We start from the raw sequence: 18,606 nt of genomic DNA, 5'->3' as shown, positions 1-18,606 counted from the left end.
TGCTCCTCATTGCAAATTGCTCTGCGCACTGTGAATTTTTTCTTCAAAGTTCAGATGAAAAATTAATGCCTGACCCTTTAATCCAGGAGTCAGTAAATTATGGCCTTTCCTTGGAACACAGACACACTCATTTGTTAAAGCACTGTCTATAATGGCATTGCTGAGTAGTTCGAACAGAGACACAGGGCCCACAAGGCCTAAAATGTTACTGTCTACCCCTTTACAGAAAAACGTTGCCAACCCCTGCCTAATCCTTGATTCTTTTAAGGCATACACCAACTTTTTAATCTTTTCATGCCAGAGAAAGAGTGCAAAAAGACACCCTCTTTATTGTTTTTCTAAAGTCCAGCCCAACGGAAAGAATGTCTTTAGGTCAAAACCTAAATCTTGGACCAGGCAGGCAGCCTTGGTCTCATCTCAGGTGAGGTTTCCTCAGAGTGGAAGAGGTCCCCTTCCACCCCCCAAGAAGTTTAAGATAATAATTGGGGGAGAAACTGTTCAATTCTTTGACTAAAGCAAACTAAAATATATCCTGCGTTTCTACAAGTTAAATACCATTAGTGGATAATTGAGCTGGTTGTAATATTTATAAGTTAAATACAGTACAGCTCCTTACTTCTGAAAGCAAAGTCTCCAGAGACATAGGATCCATCTTGCTGTAGACATTCCACAGATTCAAACTCACATCCTGCAACTGCAACACAAGGGGAAAAACATTGAAATAACTGAGTCAGTATCATTAGGATGATCAGAATTATTTCCTGACATTTAGAAATGACTATCTTGGTGAAAACTCAGTGATTAGAATAATAAATAAAAATTTTATATTATACTAGAACCTATACATATTAATAAATGTGTCCCATTCAAGGAAACTATCTGTTCAGAGACTTTGGTATATCTTCTGAATATCTTCAATGATGGGCATATATATATTTATATACATATACACAGAAAAATATTTTGTCTTTGTTTAGAATAAAATTTTAATTAAAATAATACATTCCTATAGTTTTAAAAAATCAAATACTAGTCCTAAAGGCTTGTAATAAAAAAATTTTAATCCCAACTCCAACCTTTCACAAACCTCCACTAGTCTTAATCCTCAGAGGCAACCACTTTGAAGTCTTTTAACATTTTCTTTTTGGTAATTACCTCCATATTTTGATATAAGCTTCTATCACTATTTCTTGATTTATCAATTTAGAAATTAAATACTGACTTATGGCAAAGATGTAGCTCTGCTACGACTATTCCCATTCTCATACGTTTTCTCACATATACACCTTAACATTATCTAATATCATGACTTTTTTGGTTATACCAGTAGTTATTGTTTATAATATTAAGGATATATATATATAAATATATATATTAAAAATATATAAAATTTACTGCAGGCCAAGTGCATACCATACTCATATTTGCTTTCTTAAACAAATTTTGTTTTTCCAAGAGCTACCAACAGCTTCATTCTTTTCACTTGTGTAACTTAAAAACTCAATCCTAAAATTTTTTCTACCTTTCCCACTTAATTTGCTAGTATGCTTACACTAGGGTTTCTCAATAGCAACACTACTGTCATTTTGGGCCAGTTATTCCTTTGTTGTGAGGGGCTGCCCTGTGCATTGCCTTGTGCAAAATCCCTGACCTCTACTCACTAGATGCCTACAACCCATCTCCCAGCCCCGGACCAGGCAAATCAAAAGCATGTCCAAATATTGCCAAGTGACCTGGGGGGAGGGGGAAGAAGGGACAGCGAAATCACCCCAATTGAGAACCACTGGCTTAAAGATATCAGATAATCTATCATTGCTTTTTCTTCTTGCTTCATTCTGGTATGCCTGTTATGTAAGCTTGCTGTGCAACTGCAACTTTCACTATAAGACTTCTCTTTGCTATCATCCTGGTGCTCTCACGTGATGGATCTGATTCCATGACTTAATTTGTCTCCTGTTCCTTGGTTAACTTGTTTGCTGGAGAACATCCTCCAACAGCTTTCTAAGAAAAGATTAATGGGAGGAAATTTTTTTCAGTTTTAAAATGTCTTTATTCTGTCCTTACGACTAATTTGGCAATCACTGATGCTCTTTCATTCTTCTGTATTCTTTAGTCTCTCTGTGCTTCATCTTGGATAGTTTCTACTGCTATGGCTTCAAATTCACTAATCTTTTCCTTGGCAGAGTCTAATTTAATGTTACTGCCATCCAGTATATTTTTTCATCTTAGATATTGCAATTTTCACTTCTAGAAGTTCAATCTGAGTCTTTTTTATATTTTCTGTTTCTGTTCAACACGTTCAGTCTTTCCTCTAGCTTCTTGAACATATGGAACAGTGAGAATAACTTTTAATGTCCTTGTCTGCTAATTCTAACATTTCTGTCAATGTTAGGTCAATTTTGATGGACTGATTACCTTATTATCAGTCATATTCCCACTTCTTTGTAAACTGATAATCTTTGGATGCCAGACACTGTGAATTTTACCTTGTTGGGTGCTAGATATTTTTGTATTCCTATAAATATTCTTGTGATTTGTTCTGGAATGCAGTTACTTGGAAACAGTTTGATCCTTTCAGTTCTTGCTTTTATAAATTGTTAGGAAGGTCCAGATTGGTGCTCAGACAAGGGCTGATTATTCCCCACAGGAGACAAAACCTTCCTGAGGACTCTATCCAATGCCCCTTGTGAATTATGCATTTTTTGAGTCAAACTGGTGGGAACAGGTACTATTCCCAGCTCTGAGCATGCATCAGACACTGTTCTGGAATACTTTCAGATATTTTTTTCTTCCTCCACTTTCAGTAGTTACATCATACATGAACACATAGATCAATAGGCTGTTGAACACTTGGGATGTGGGGGTGGGGAGAAAGAGGAATCTTGGCAGATCTTGGGAGTTCTGTTCCTCTTTAGTACTCTAGCCGTCTTGGTCTCACCAGACTCTCAGCTGCATCTACTCAGCTCAGGAAGTGCACTGGGATCGACCTGGGTACCCCCTTCCTGTGCCATGGCCTGGAAATTTTCTCAAAGTACAGTTGACCCTTGAATAAGGGGGTTTGGGGAACTGACCCTCTGTGCAGTCGAAAATCCAAGTATAACTTATAGTCAGCCTTCTGTAAATGCAATTCTGCATCCATGGATTCCACCAACTGTGGATCGTGTAGTATTATAGTATTTACTACTGAAAAAAATCTGCATATAAGTGGACCTATGCAGTTCAAACTCCTGTTGTTTAAGGGTCAACTGTAGTAAGCTAGGACATTCATGGGGCTCACCTTGTTTATTTCTCTCTCTCAAGGCAATCACTATTCCTCATTGCCTGATGTCTAGTGTCTTGACAATCAATGCCTCACATGTTTTGTTTAATGTTTCTTTTGGTTGGGGAAGGAGAGAAATCAAGTTTCTGTTGTCTTATTGCATAAGACTTATTTTTTCTGATTTTTATGATATTCTTTAATCCTCAGTGTTCAAAAAAGGCATAGATAGATTTAAGGTTTTTCTACTCTCACTGATGCTTGCTAAAAGCTTTTATTTCTCTTTATCACTGGAAATGTTTACTCTTTTTTTTTTTAATTTCCTCCCTTCTGATATCTCTGCTCTATTTTTCTAGAACTCCTACTTAATGGTTATCAAACCTCATGGATAAGTTCTCTATTACTTTTAAGTTTTTTCTCATATTTTCTACCTCTTTTATTTCTAAACTTACATATTTTGAGATTTTCCTAACTTTACCTCCCAACTTCTCTGTTAATTTTATCAATTATCATTTTCCAGAGCTCATATTTTCCTTATATTCATTTATCACAAAATAACACTTATTCTAATAAGTCACCAAATCTTACATTTCTCTGGGCATCCTAAGGAGAGTTTTGTATCTTAACTTTTCCTCTATATCATAAATCATCTTTGGTCTTAATCAATCAGAGTTTTAAAAAAATCTTGATCTTTTTCTTTCAAGTTACAGTTATTTAATCAAATGTGTGGTGAGCTTCACTGCCTGTTTATATTTTCAAATGAAAAGGCTGATTGGACGCTTTCTGCTCTCAGCAGAGCTTGTCAACTACCAGGAAGTTTTATAGGGAGAGTAGACAGGCAGGAGGCAGTTATTATAGGATCTCTACTCCCTCATATTCTAAGTGTGAAAGTGTAGATAGAGAGCTTTACTCTCAGCCATCAAAAGCTACACTACCCAATGAGTTCTGTTTTGTTTTTCAGCTTCTATAGAGAAACCCCACCCATCCACTCACCTTGTTCCTTGTTTTTCCTAGTGGGAGGTGGCAGTTGGTAAATGTCCGGTTGTTTATCACTTGGGAGGTGGGGAGGACGACACAGACTACTACATAACCTTCAGTTAATTCATTTTTGATATCACCTATTTCCATTCTCTATCCTCCATTTTATTACCTTCTTCCTCACTGATTTAACATACTTGGCTCCTTCCTCTGTACTGTGGAACAGGTTTACAGGTGTGTCAACTGATTAGATTTTTGAGGTACTGAATTGATTTCTATTTTAAAAATTTATTTATTTATATTGAAGTATAGTTGATGTGCAAAATCATGTAAGTTGCAAGTGTACAATACAGTGATTCACAATTTTTAAAGCTTATACTGCGTTTATAGCTATAATAAAATATTGGCTATATTCCCTGTGCTGTACAATATATCCTTGTAGCTTATTTTATACATAATAGTTTGTACCTCTTATTCCCCTACCCCTAATATTGCTCCTCCCCACTTCCCTCTCCCCACTGGTAACGACTAGTTAGTTCTTTATATCTGTGAGTCTATTTCCTTTTCATTTTATTCACTAGTTTGTTGTATTTTTTTAGATTCCACATAAAATATATTTGTGTTTCTCTGACTTATTTCACTTAGCATACCATCCAAATCCATCCATGTTGTTGCAAATGGCAAGTTTTTATTCTTTTTTTATGGCTGAGCAGTATTCCATTGTATATATATACACCATATCTTCTTTATCCATTCATCTACTGATGAACACTTAGGTTGCGTCCATATATTGGCAACTGTAAATAATGTTGCTGTGAACACTGGGGTGCATGTATCTTGTTGAGTTAGAGTTTTGGGGGTTTTTTTTTGAATGTATACCCAGGAGTGGAATTGCTGGGATATAAGATAGTTATATTTTCAGTTTTTTGAGGAATCTCCATACTGTTTTCCACAGTAGCTCTACCAATTTACATTTCCACCAACAGTGTATGATGGCTTCCCTTTTCGCCACATCCTTATCAACATTTATTTGTGTTCTTTTCGATGACAGTCATTCTGACAAATGTGAGGTGATATCTCATTGTGGTTTTGAGTTGCATTTCCCTGATGATAGCGATGTTGAGCATCTTTTCACATGCCTGTTGGCCATCTGCATGTCTTCTTTGGAGAAATGCCTGTTTAGGACTTCTGCCCATTTTTTGATTGGGTTGTTTTTTGGATGTGGAGTTGTATGAGCTTTTTATATATTCTGGATATTAATTCTTATCAGTTGTATCATTTGCAAATATCTTCTCCCATTCAGTAGGCTGTCTTCATTTTGTTGATGGTCTCCTTTGCTGTGCGAAAGCTTTTAAGTTTAATCAGGTCTGACTTGTTTATTTTTAATTTATTTAATTTGCATTAGGAGGAAGATCCAAAAAACTATTGCTACAATTTATGTCAGAGTGTTCTGCCTAGGTTTTCCTCTAGTTTTATGGTTTCCAGCCTTACACTTAGGTCTTTAATCCACTTTGAGTTTATTTTTGTATATGGTGTTAGACAATGTTCTAATTTCATTCTTTTACATGTAGCTGTCTAGTTTTCCCAGCACCACTTATTGGAGACTGTCTTCTCTCCATTGTATATTCTTGCCTCTTTTGTTGTAGATTAATTGACCATAAGTGCATGGGTTTATTGCTGGGCTCTCTATTCTGTTCCATTGATCTATGTGTCTGTGTGCCAGTACCATACTGCTGTTATTACTGCAGCTTTGTAGTATAGTCTAAAGTCAGGGACTGCGATTCCTCCAGCTCTGTCGTTCTTCTTTCTCAAGACTGTTTTGGTTCTTTGGGGTCTTTTGTGTTTCCATACAAATTTTAAAATTATTTGCTCTAGTTCCATGAAAAATGCCATTGGTATTTTGATAGGGATTGAACCGAATCTGTAGATTGCCTCGGGTAGTATGGTCATTTTAACAATATTACTTCTTCCAATCCAAGACCACGGTATATATCTTTCCATTTGTGTCATCTTTAATTTCTTTCATCAGTGTCATACAGTTTTCTGAGAATAGGTCTTTTAACTCTTTAGGCAGATTTATTCCTAGGTATTTTATTCTTTTTGATGCAATGGTAGATGGGATTGTTTCCTTAATTTCTCTTTGTGATAGTTCATTGTTAGTGTATAGAAATGCAACAGATTTCTGTATATTAATTTTATAACCTGCAACTTCACCAAATTCATTGATTAGCTCTAGCAGTTTTCTGGTAGTGTCTTTAGGATTTTCTATGTATAGTATTATGTCATCCACAAACAGTGAAAGCTTTACTTCTTCCTTTCCAATTTGGATTCCTTTTTTGTCATAAATTGCTTTTATTATGTTGAGGTATGCTCTCTCTATGCCCACTTTTTGGAGGGTTTTTAATCATAAATGGGTATTGAATTTTGCCTTTTCTGCATCTGTTGAGATGATCATATGGTTTTTAGTCTTCAACTTGTTAATGTGATGTATCACACTGATTGATCTGCAGATACTGCAAATTTCCATTGATAGATCCCACTTGATCATGATGTATGATCCTTTTAATGTGCTGTTGGATTCAGTTGATGATTTTGTTGACGGTTTTTGCATCTATGCTCATCAGTGATACTGGCCTGTTATTTTCTTTTTTTATGGTATCTTAGTCTGGTTTTGGTATCAGGTGATGTTGGCCTCAAAGAATGATTTTGGAAGTGTTCCTTCTCTGCAGTTTTCTGGAACAGTTTCAGAAGGACAGGTGTTAATTCTTCTCTAAATGTTTGGTAGAACTCACCTGTAAAGCCATCTGGTCCTGGACTATTGTTTTCTGGGAGTGTTTTTGTTTTGTTTTGTTTTTTGTTTGTTTTTGATTCAATTTTAGTACTGGTAATTGGTCTGTTCATATTTTTTATTTCTTCCTGGTTCAGTCTTGGGAGATTGTACCTTTTTAAGAATTGGTCCATTTCTTCTAGTTTGTCCATTTTATTGATGTATAGTTGCTCGTAGTGGTCTCTTATGATCCTTTGTATTCCTGTGGTGTCAGCTGTAACTTCTCCTTTTTCATTTCTGGTATTATTGATTTAGGCTCTCTCCCTTTCTTCTTTATGCGGCTGGCTAAAGACTCATCAATTTTATCTTTTCAGAGAACCAGCTTTTAGTTTCATCTATCTTTTCTATTTTTTTAAAAATCTCTATTTCATTTATTTCTGCCATCTTTATGACTTTTTCCCTTCCACTAACTTTGGGTTTTGTTTGTTCTTCTTTCTCTAGCTCCTTTAGGTGTAAGGTTAGGTTGTTTATTTGAGATTTTTCTTGTTTCCTAAGGTAAGCTTGTATTGCTATAAACTTCTCCCTTAGAACTGCTTTTGCTGTGTCCCATAGGTTTTGGATCATCATGTTTTCATTTTCATTTGTCTCTAGGTAATTTTTTATTTCCTTTTTGATTTCTTCAGTGATCCATTCATTGTTTAGTAGCATATTGTTAACCCTCCATGTGTTTTGTGGTTTTTGCAGTCTTTTTCCTTGTAGTTGGTTTCTAGTCAGTGTTGTGGTTGGAAAAGATGCTTGATATGATTTCAATTTTTAAAAAATTTACCAAGACTTGTTTTGTGGCCTAGTATGTGACCTATCCTGGAGAATGTTCCATGGGCACTTGAAAAGAATGTGTATTCTGCTGCTTTTGGATGGAATGCTCTATATCAATTAAGTCTATTTGGTCTGATGTGTCATTTAAGGCCAGTGCTTCCTTACTGATTTTCTGTCTGGATGATCTGTCCATTGATGTAAACGGGGTGTTAAAGTCCTCTACTGTTATTGTGTTACTGTTGATTTCTCCCTTTATGCCCATTAATATTTGCTTTATGTATTTAGGTGCTCCTATGTTGGGTGCATATATATTTATAATTGTTATATCTTCTCCTTGGATTGATTCCTTGATTATTATGTAGTGTCCTTCTTTGTCTCTTATAACAGCCTTTATTTTAGGATCTATTTTGTCTGATATAAGTATTGCTACCCTGGCTTTCTGTTAATTTCCATTTGCATGGAATACCTTTATCCATCCCCTCACTTTCAGTTTGTGTGTGTCTTTAGACCTGAAGTGAAGCCTCTTGTAGTCAGCATATACAAAGGTCTTGTTTTTGTATCCATTCAGCTACTCTGTGTCTTCTGATTGGAGCAGTCAGTCCATTTACATTTAAGGTAATTATTGATATATATGTTCTTATTGTCATTTTAATTGTTTTGGGGTTGCTTTTGTAGGTCCTTTTTCTTCTTTTGTTCTCTTGTGACTATCTTTAGTGTTTTGTTTGGATTTTTCTTTTTTGTGTACATCTATTACAGTCTTTTGGTTTGTGGTTACCATGAGGTTTTTATATAGCAATCTATATACATACTTGATTGTTTAAAGTTGTTGATCTCTTAATTTCAAATGCATTTTAACAATCCCACAGTTTGCACTCTCCTCCCCTCACTATGACTGTTTTTGATATCTGTTGGGAAAATTAATAAAGTAGTCTTGTTCAGGCTTCAGATGCAGAAGCAGGCCTCTGACTGACCCGTGACCCAGCCTGGACTGCACGCTTGCTTGCACACCTAACAATGCTGCTAACAAGGCAAGCAGCACTCACAATAAGAAAGGGAGTGGGTCTTGGAATTTCTTGAGCCCCGGGGACCTGGCCAGTCCCCTGGGGTCTGGAAAATCTTGTGACCCACATGGTGAAACAAACAGCATTGCTAAAGTAAATCCAGAGCTGCATTTTGGCATGCAAACTGATATCAGTTTGTGGCCTGGAATTACAAATGGAAGCCCCTGGAACTCTGATCTGAAGTCTCACCCATGGGGTGGAGGCACCGCCCAGGACCCTTCCCAACTGGGGCTCCAGACTGGTGTTACTCAGGACTTCCCAGCTGCTGTTTGGATCTGGAAGTAGGCGTTGGCCCAATTCCGTGATGTATATATACCGTGTTATGTTTCTCTAATATTCTTATTCCTTTCCTTCTAATGATTGTATATTAAAATTAAGCTAAATCATCTTTCATTAAAGGATTAAAGCTGTTTATTTGTGTGAAACAAGTGGTTATTTTGCCAGCGAATCCAACAAACCTTAAAACAGAAAGCAGGCTTTCGGCAAAACACCACCACATTTTACATCTAATTCTTCTGTGTATCCCTTAAGTGCTTATTGTGTATATTTGTGGATATTGTGGATTTTACTACTTTTGCCTTTTCACCTTTCTACTAGGTTTGTGCATGGATGATTTCCTATCTTTACTGTATGTTCTCCTTACTGATGAGCTTTTTCATTTCATAATTTTCATGTTTCTAGTTGTGGCCTTTTCTTTTTCACCTAGAGAAGTTCCTTTAACATTGGTTATAAAGCTGGTTTGGTGGTGAACTCTTTCAGCTTTTGCTTGTCTATAAAGCTTTTGCTCTCATCAACAAATATGCATGAAAGCCTTACTGAGTAGTGCATTTGTGCTTGTAGGTTTTTCCCTTTTGTCACTTTAAATTTATCATGGTACTCCCTTCTGGCCTGCAGAGTTTCTGCTGAAAAATCAGCTCACAGCCTTATGGGAGTTCCCTTGTATGTTATTTGTTCCTTTTGTCTTGCCTCTTTTAATATTCTCTCTTTAATTTTTGCCATTTTAATTATAATGTGTCTTGGTGTGTTCCTCTTTGGGTTAATCCTGTATGGGACTCTGCATTTCCTGGATGTGAATAACTGTAACCTATTCCAGGTTAGGGAAGTTTTCAGCTATTATGTCTTCAAGTATGTTCTTAGCACCTTTCTCTCTTCTCCTTCTAAGACCCCTATAATGCAAATATTAGTGCGCTTGATGTTGTCCCAGAGGTCTCTTACACTGTCCTCATTTCATTCTTTTTTCTGTTCAGCATCAGTGATTTCCACTACTTTGTCTTCCAGCTCACTGATTCATTCTTCTGTATCATTTAATATACTGATGATTCCTTCTAATGTATTTTTCATTTCCATTACTGTATTCTTCATCTCTAGCTGTTCTTTATATTTTCAAACTCTTTGTTAAAAACTTCTAATTTCTCGCTCTGTGCATCCATTCTTCACCCACATTCTTTTTTTTTTTTAATTTATTTTTTTGGTTGTGTTGGGTCTTCGTTGCCGCACATGGGCTTTCTTTAGTTGTGGCGAGTGGGGGCTACTCTTCGTTGCGGTGCGCAGGCTTCTCATTGTGGTGGCTTCTCTTGTTGAGGAGCATGGGCTCTAGGTGCGTGGGCTTCAGCAGTTGTGGCACGCGGGCTTCAGTAGTTGTGGCTCGCGGGCTCTAGAGCACAGGCTCAGTAGCTGTGGCCCATGGGCTTAGATGCTCCGCAGCATATGGGATCTTCCTGGACCGGGGATCGAACCCGTGTCCCCTGCATTGGCAGGAGGATTCTTAACCACTGAGCCACCAGGGAAGCCCCACCCACATTCTTTGATCATCTTTATGATCACCACCCTGCACTCTTTCTTGGGAAGATTGCCTTTTTCACTTAATTCATCTTCTGGGGTTTTATCTAATTCCCTTGACTGGAACATGTTCCTCTGTCCCCTCATTTTGTCTAAGTTGCTGTTTGGATTTTTATTTATCTGGTAGGTTAATTATGTTTCCCAACTTTGGAGAAGTGGTCTTCTGTAGGAGACATCCTATGCATCCCGGCAGTGCACCCCCCCTTGTCACCCAAGCTATATGCTCTAGGGGTTCTCCCATGAGGGCTGTGTGGGTCCTTCTTTTGTAGAGGGCTATTTGCGTGATGTGGTAGGCTTTGTTGGCGCCTGGTCCAGTTGGTTGCCAGGCCCTGCCTTGTGCAGAGGTTGCCGGCTGCTGGTTGGTGGGGCTGGAAAACCTCAGGGAGCCCCAGAAGACTCCAGGGTTGTTGCCTGTCCACTGGTGGGTGAAGCCAGGTCCTGGAGTTAGTACCAGACTACTGGCAGGCAGACCTGGGTCTTGGAGTCTGGTTTCTAGGCCTAGGGATCCCAGAGCTGGTGTCAGATCACTGGTGTGTGTGTGTGTGTGTGTGTGTGTGTGTGTGTATGTGTGTGCGCTGACACAGTTGGGTTTGGGGTCCAGGGTGTCCTGAAGCTTGTATTTGGCTGCTAGTGGGCAGGGGGCCAGGGCCAAAGTGGTCTCAGGGCAGGGTCTGGCCTGCTTTGGGCAGGCTGTATTCACAGGCTGTGGGAGTCTGGTTTTCTTGCAGCTAGTGTCTGCCCCTTGGTTGGTGAGACTGGTCCAAAGGCCGCAGCAGGCTTCTGGGAGGGCAGGGCTGGGGCCCAGAGGATTCTGGGACTGGTGCCTTCCCACAGGTAGGTGGAGCTGTGTCCTGAGCCTCTGGTGGGCAGGGCCATGTCTAAACGCAGCTGTGGGTTCAGGAAGTCTTCAGGCAGCCAGCCTGCTGATGGGTGGGGCTGTTCCCCTGCCTAGTTAGTTTGGCCTGAGGCATCCCAGCACTGGCCCCTACAGGCTACTGAAGCCAGGTCTTGGTGCTAATGAGCTAGAGGGAGGATTCACAATGGCGACCACTAGCATCAATGTCCACGTGATAGAAGGGAGCTCCCAAGGAATGGCTGCCATCAGCGTCTATGTCCCCAGGGTGAGCTGCAGTTGCCTCTTGCCTCTCTGGGAGACTCCCCAAGACCAGCAGGTAAGCCTGGCCCGGGGTCCTATCAAATTACTGCTTTCGCCCTGAGTCCCAGGGCGTGTGATATTTTGTGCACGCCCTTTAAGAATGAAGTCTCTGTTTCCCCCAGTCCTGTGGGACTCCTGATATTAAGCCCTGCTGGCCTTAAAAGTCAAATGCTCTGGGAGCTCAGTTTCCCAGTGCAGGGCCCTCAGGCTGGGGAGCCTGATGTGGGGCTCAGAACTCTCACTGCTGTGGGAGAACCTCTGCAATGTAATTATCCTCCAGTTGTGGGTCACCCACCTGGGGGAAAAGGACCTGACTATATTGCAAGTCTGCCCTTCCTACCTGTCTTGTTGTGGTTCGTTCCTTATGTCTTTAGTTGTAGAAGGTCTTTCTGGTAGGTTGTGGTCTTTTTTCATCGATGGTTGCTCTGCAAATAATTCTGATTTTGGTGTGCTTGTGACAGAAGGTGGGCTCAGGGTCTTTCTACTCTGCCATTTGGCCAATCTCCCTGATTTCTATTTTGAAATTCAAATCTTAATTCTACTAATGAATTTGGAGACATAACAATATTTCCTCATGTCATCCACCTCCCTTTTTAATTCTGCTTGCTCTACCTATCTCATTTCTCTTTTTACAAACTGCATTCTTAAAAAGTAGAAAGAGATATTTTTCTCAATTTTTATTTTATTTCCTGGAGAAAATATTTTTTAAAAGCATGCCAATCTATCCCTGCATCTACTATGCTATGGTCTCTTTCTTACCTTTTGAATTTTTTCATAGGGTTTATCCTACCTTTCAGTGCAAAAATCTTATGTTTGTCCATAAAAAGGTGAATGAATGTTTACTCTGTAGTTATTCTCATTATTCAGAGGATTATTTTAGAATCCTCCCCTTGGGGAGCTAGTTAATGTAAATTTACATTACCAGGTCATACAGTTCCAGCAGCTGGAGAGTAAGAAGGAAGTTGGAGGCAGGGAAAGCCCTAGCAGAGGAACTTCCCTGTACTGCTTCCAGGAAGAAAGAGTTCCCTATATCCATAACTTAGTTTGGCTCAGCCTAAATACCAAGTAAATGCTATGTGGGTCTGGCTTCCTTTCTCATGCTGGCACCTACCACATCAGGGATGAAAACATCCTCTGAATTAAGGATTTTCTTCTGGGTATGAGCATGTAATAAAAAAGTAGTTTGAAAAATTAAGTTGTAAGTATCCGTAGTTCTCCTCCTAGCTTTCAAAGAAGGCAAGAACTTTTCTGGCTCAGGCAGTTATCAGGCCTTTAATATGTGAATCAGAGAGAAGTACAGTATAATGGCAGAGCTGATCAGTAGGCCAAACTACTCCATACCTTAAACGACCAGGAAGGACAGGGTAAGGAAGAGAAGTGAGGTCAAGGGAAATGAGATGGAGACGAAAGGAAAGTATCTGAGAGAATGAAAATTAGTGGCTACAGAGAAGGGCAGGATCTGAAGAAAGGGATCTTGAGAGAAGACTTATAGTAATAACTCTTACAATATGATGTGTGCTGTTTCCTCCTCACTGCCCATCCCATCCCCTAAAAACACCACCCTACAGGAAAAATCTACATTGCCTGGATTTGACTTCATGGTATGATGCGCCTTAAGGCAGAAGCCAGAGGTCTGCCCCATTTGAGCTGCATGAATTGTATAGCCTCCTAGTGCACTGCTTTCTAATTCTAATCTAGTGGCAGTCCAGGGGTTAGGAGCACAGGCTCTGAAGCCAGACTCTCTTGACTGGGCCCTAGCCCTGCCACTCACAGGCTACTAGCTCTGTGACTTTGAGAAATTCATTTAAACTTTCCATAAAACAGGGATGGTAATAGTACCTACTTCAGAGGGTTATTGTAAGAATTAAAGTTAATTCATGCAAAATGCTTAGAACAGTGCCTGGAGTATACGAGACAGTATAAATGCCTAGTTTATACAATTAATTAAAAATAAACATTATCATTATCACTAAAAATTTTAAGCTTCCTCTCTACCTCCTATGACTTGCCTCCTTTCAAGCCCCTCTTCTTCTAAATTAGAGGGCATTAGGTGCTATCAGGGGCAGCTCCCACAGCCTTGTTGATGTTCTGCTACCTGTGGTCAATGTGAGAAAACTGGTTTGGAGCAAGAAGAGTAGGGCTGATGTGCTGTGTGTCTCTTCATCCCTACAGCCCACGTTCCTCTACATTACAGGGTTTGCCAGGTGAGCCTCCGAACATTTCTTAGGGACACTGCTACTTCTCAGAAGGGGGTAGGACTTAGCCCTGGGTCTTGCTTCCAAAGGTCTCACTTACTTCTATCCCTAAGAGTAAGTCCCCATTTCTAGCATGTCAATGTTCCCTCTCCCTGGTTTCCTGTACTGGGGGCAGGTCATTTCAGTGTGGATCCTATGGAGGCAGGTGGATACCAGGTCATCCTCCCTAATATGTACCCTGGATGATCCCCTCTCCCAGTCTCATTCATTAATTCACTTAACAAATATTTATTTGTCATCTAGATGCAAAGAATACTGAAATAAAAGATACTGTTCTTACCATAAAATCTAACCCTTTTATTCCTCTAGTACACAGTACTTATACAAAATTCTCATTGCTCCTTTCATTGCTCTTGAACAGTTAAATTATACGAACTTCTGAGCTACAAACAACAAGAATGCTTTTGTTCTCAAGGAGCTTCTAATCCAGAGATCAGGGGTGGGTGAATGGGTGAGTGGGTGTGACAAATATGGGTGACATAGGAGTCAGCCTAGGGTGCTACAGTGAACTTAGAATGGGGAAAGGAGAGGAAGGAGGACAGAGAGGAACTCCAAGAATAAAGGGCACAGGAGCTCAGTTTGGGGACTAGCCTTAAATAGCAACTACTTTCCATTTCAAGTCTTTTAACTTGCTCCATGCCCTTTGGAGTCACTGCCAGCTTTTCAGAGTGTTATACACCTACATTGTGGGCCTTCATAAAAACAGCCCAGTGGTAGACAAAAACCAGGCACACTGCTTTTCATACATACCTCGTATTTCATGGTAAAAAATCCATCCCCTCCAATGCCCTCAAGTGCAAAGGCCTGTACAATTGGCCATTTCTCCACTACAAACATATCAAATATCTGCAAGTGACCTAGAGGAATCAAGTACAACATGTATCAAATACCGTCCTGGATATAGCAGTCTAAACCTGATCTAATGTGGTCATTAGACATCATTTCTCACAAGTTCACCACAGCCTCATCAAGCAAAATAAAACTGAAACAGATACACAAACAAGTTACAAAAATTCAGATTTCTCTACAGTATTTTTTCATATTCTGGTTTCCTAACTAAGTAAATAAATAAATAGTGGCCTCCTACATCTGACTTGTATCACTAAGTGGATATATTTATTAATAGACAAATTTATTAAAACTTGGCTCCTTTCCCTTAAGAAACACAGCTAACCAACTTCCTCAAGGGAAAAATACCAAATCAAAATTTTTCTTTTCTTATAACAACAAGCTTCAATGTGCAAAGTTTTTTTTTTTTTTTTTTTTTTTTTAATAAATAAGATAAAAGCACTGCTAAGCTTGTTCATTTTTTCCCTCTGTTTTCACACGTTTTTTTTTCGGCCATGCCGTGTTGGCACGTGGGATCTTAGTTCCCAGACCAGGGATCGAACCCGTGCCCCTGCACTGGAAGCACAGAGTCTTAACCACTGGACCACCAGGGAAGTCCCCTACACATTATTTTTGAGTCTCACTGTCAGCATATTTTTAACAGCTACCCAAATTACTATTTCTTATTAGCAAGAGGCCCCACATCTACACTTCAAGTATAATAAGTGGTATAGCATAGATGGCAACTATGGTAAATCCCTTATCAGTTCTTCTGACTGCTGCTGGTAGTATGCTGTGTTGCTGCAGAACCTTCAGTTACGAATACAAGCTTGCATAGGAAAGTTCCCAAATTTCATTCTGCTTGATCCTCTCTGCCTTTAGTGAAAACAGATCAACAGGTTTCCCAGCTGAATGCCTCCACTGAAAGGAGAAGTAAGGACATTCGATTCACACACCATCCCAGCAAGGTTCTAAAATGACTGACTGTCAGATACGCACCTTGGGAGCTGTAAGGAATGCCAATTCTACTACAGTCTCGAACCATGTCCACAAAACTGGCAATTTTAAATTCTTCTGCAGCTTCCTCATCTTCATACTAAAGAAGGAAATAGAAAGGGAACAGGCTCTAATGAGACATCATACAAAATCCCATATTTTCTGTGCATTTTTATTAGTTGTCCCAAATGTCCCAAGAGGGTTTTTTTGTTTGTTTTTGTTTTGTTTTGTTTTGCTTGGCCGCATTGCGTGGCTTGCGGGATCTTAGTTCCCTGACTAGGGACTGAACCCATTCCTTGGCAGTAAAAGCACAGAGTCCTAACCACTGGAACGCTAGGGAATTCCCATCAAGAGGGTTTTTTTCTTTTTTTCGGTACGCAGGCCTCTCACTGCTGTGGCCTCTCCCGTTGCGGAGCACAGCCTCCGGACACGCAGGCCCAGCGGCCATGGCTCACGGGCCCAGCCGCTCCGCGGCACACGGGATCCTCCCGAACCGGGGCACGAACCCACGTCCCCTGCATCGGCAGGCGGACTGCCAACCACTGCGCCACCAGGGAAGCCCAAGAGGGTATTTTTAAAGGCAACTTTCAGTGTTCCCTTACCTTACACCACACACAAAAATCAACTCAAAATGGATCAGAGACCTAAATGCAAGAGATAAAACTTGTCCTCAAAAGTCCCCCAAATGCTCATATGGCAAGAAACGTTCTGGACCTACACTGGGTCACAATTTCCATGAAATCCTAAATCTTAAGTCCCAATTTGATTTCTAGCCAAATCTTTGAAAAGGGTCTAAAGGGAAATAGAAACAAATACCAAGAAATCCAAACATGGAAATGTCACAGAGCTTATCAAATTCTCCTGGGGCAGTTCCTAGGCCCGAGAGAATGGACCCAGGCCGGGGATAAAGAAGCAGGGTAGGAGGGCAGGTTCACAAGCCCATTATTAGGTCCCAATTTTAATAGTCCTTTTTGTCTCTTTCAGGCATATAATTTATTGCTAGGGTAGCCTCATAATGAAATATGAAAAGTTCCACTAAAAAAAATAACCTTTTTTTGTGTAACCACATTTCACAAATTTTTATTTTTTGTGGGGGCCATGTTGCACGGCATGCGGGATCTTAGTTCCACAACCAGGGATCAAACCCATGCCCCCTGCAGTGGAAGCTTGGAGTCCTAACCACTGGACCACCAGGGAACTCCCCAATTTGATTTCTTTAAGGACCTCCTGTTCCCATTCTATCAATACATTTTCCTGAACGAATATCCTCAGAGTGTCTCTAAGCGCCTATTTTATCGTTTCTCCTCACCTCATTTTCGGTCATGCAGTGGAAATGCAGATTTCTCCAATGTGCCACATAGGGTAAAAGATAGCGATAATTTATAGGATTACAGTACAGATGGACACTATCTGATTTAATCAATATAATCACATCTGTAAGAAAAACAAAATTAAAACACAAGATTGTCAAAGGCATTTCCTTTACACATCTTCTGCCCACATAATCAGTAAAACCATTAAAACTACAGAAACAATGTAACAAAACTCTAAACCGAAAATTCTTTAATCAGGCAACGTGCTTCAAAGTGACTATAGAACACTCAAGTGTGGACAGCAAGCATTTCCTCATCCCCATGCTATGCTTCCACTACTGTAGCCCTCTGGTTGTGGTAGAAAAGTCAAAAGAACAGCCTTCAGGGTGTTTCACAAAGTTCAACACAGCAAAATTTGTTGTACCAAACTCAACTGTGTACTTCACTGTGGAGATAGATAGCAATTGGAAACTCTACAGGTAAAAGCCACTGAGGCAGGAAAACAGCACCAAATATGGCCAGTGACTGGTTCTCCTGCAGACATCAGTGTATAAAGCTCTTGGCTGCTGGCTCATCTGGCTCAAGGCAAATCGTGGGCCCGAGGATACCCTTTGCCTTGCAACCTGGGAAGGGTTATTGTATACAGATGTAAACTCTGTACACAGGAAAGGCTGGGAGGAAGGAAGTAGAGGCAAGTGATCAGCAGCTCACAGATTTAGGGAATAACCATCGATGCTACTGGGTCAAATAAATAAAGCAATCCCAAAGGTGCAAATAAAACCAAGTAAACTAACAAACAAGCCATGGAACGGGGCAGGAATATTAAAACAGTTTGAACACTGAGAAAGAAAGCAGTCACACTTCCAGAAGAAAAGCAGAGGCTCCATTCTACGGCTCCTCAGAAACCAAAGTCATTAGGCCTCTTTCTAACAAGATGACACTAGGGAAGGGGCTAGAGGAGATGGCTGGAAGTGAGAGAGGAGCATGGGGGCAGGAAGCAACTAAGGCAGCAGGTTTAGGGCAATGCCAACACAGTAACACAGTGTGATGGACCATAATCTACAAAAACATAAGCCCAGTGAATACTGATCTCAGCTGTCTGCACAGCTGGGTGGCCCCATGAAATAAAGCTCCATGATGGTAGCCTTTTAAGCCACTCTGAGCTCCACACCTGGTCAGACCCTAGGTGTTCTAGGCAACACAGTATGGAGCAGGCTCTTCACTGCTGACTCTCAGCTAAGTGCTAGAGTTAAAAGGTAGCAAGGGATGGGAAAGAAGCCCCGTCTCATTCTGCTGGGAGACCCACCCTGAATCTCCTGTAGGTCACCTGCTCAATAGTGA

At 40.1% G+C, this 18,606-nt stretch overlaps 1 protein-coding gene across 1 annotated transcript in view; it reads right to left on the bottom strand.

Moving 5' to 3' along the window:
* Nucleotides 1-18,606, bottom strand: part of DNAAF9 (dynein axonemal assembly factor 9) — a gene marked incomplete at its 5' end in the record, with an annotated part of 148,332 nt that overhangs the window by 98,093 nt on the left and 31,633 nt on the right. Inside the window, 4 exons of the mRNA XM_082669478.1 lie at nt 617-694; nt 14,879-14,985; nt 15,956-16,052; nt 17,262-17,386. Of these exons, the coding sequence (XP_082525604.1) occupies nt 617-694; nt 14,879-14,985; nt 15,956-16,052; nt 17,262-17,386 (407 nt within the window). The remainder of the gene's footprint in view (nt 1-616; nt 695-14,878; nt 14,986-15,955; nt 16,053-17,261; nt 17,387-18,606) is intronic.

Source organism: Grampus griseus, assembly GCF_964374135.1.
Source record: "Grampus griseus genome assembly, chromosome: 14".
Lineage (NCBI taxonomy): Eukaryota > Metazoa > Chordata > Mammalia > Artiodactyla > Delphinidae > Grampus > Grampus griseus.
The sequence above is the reverse complement of the archived record's forward strand: the minus strand, read 5'-3'. Positions and strand labels throughout refer to the sequence as shown.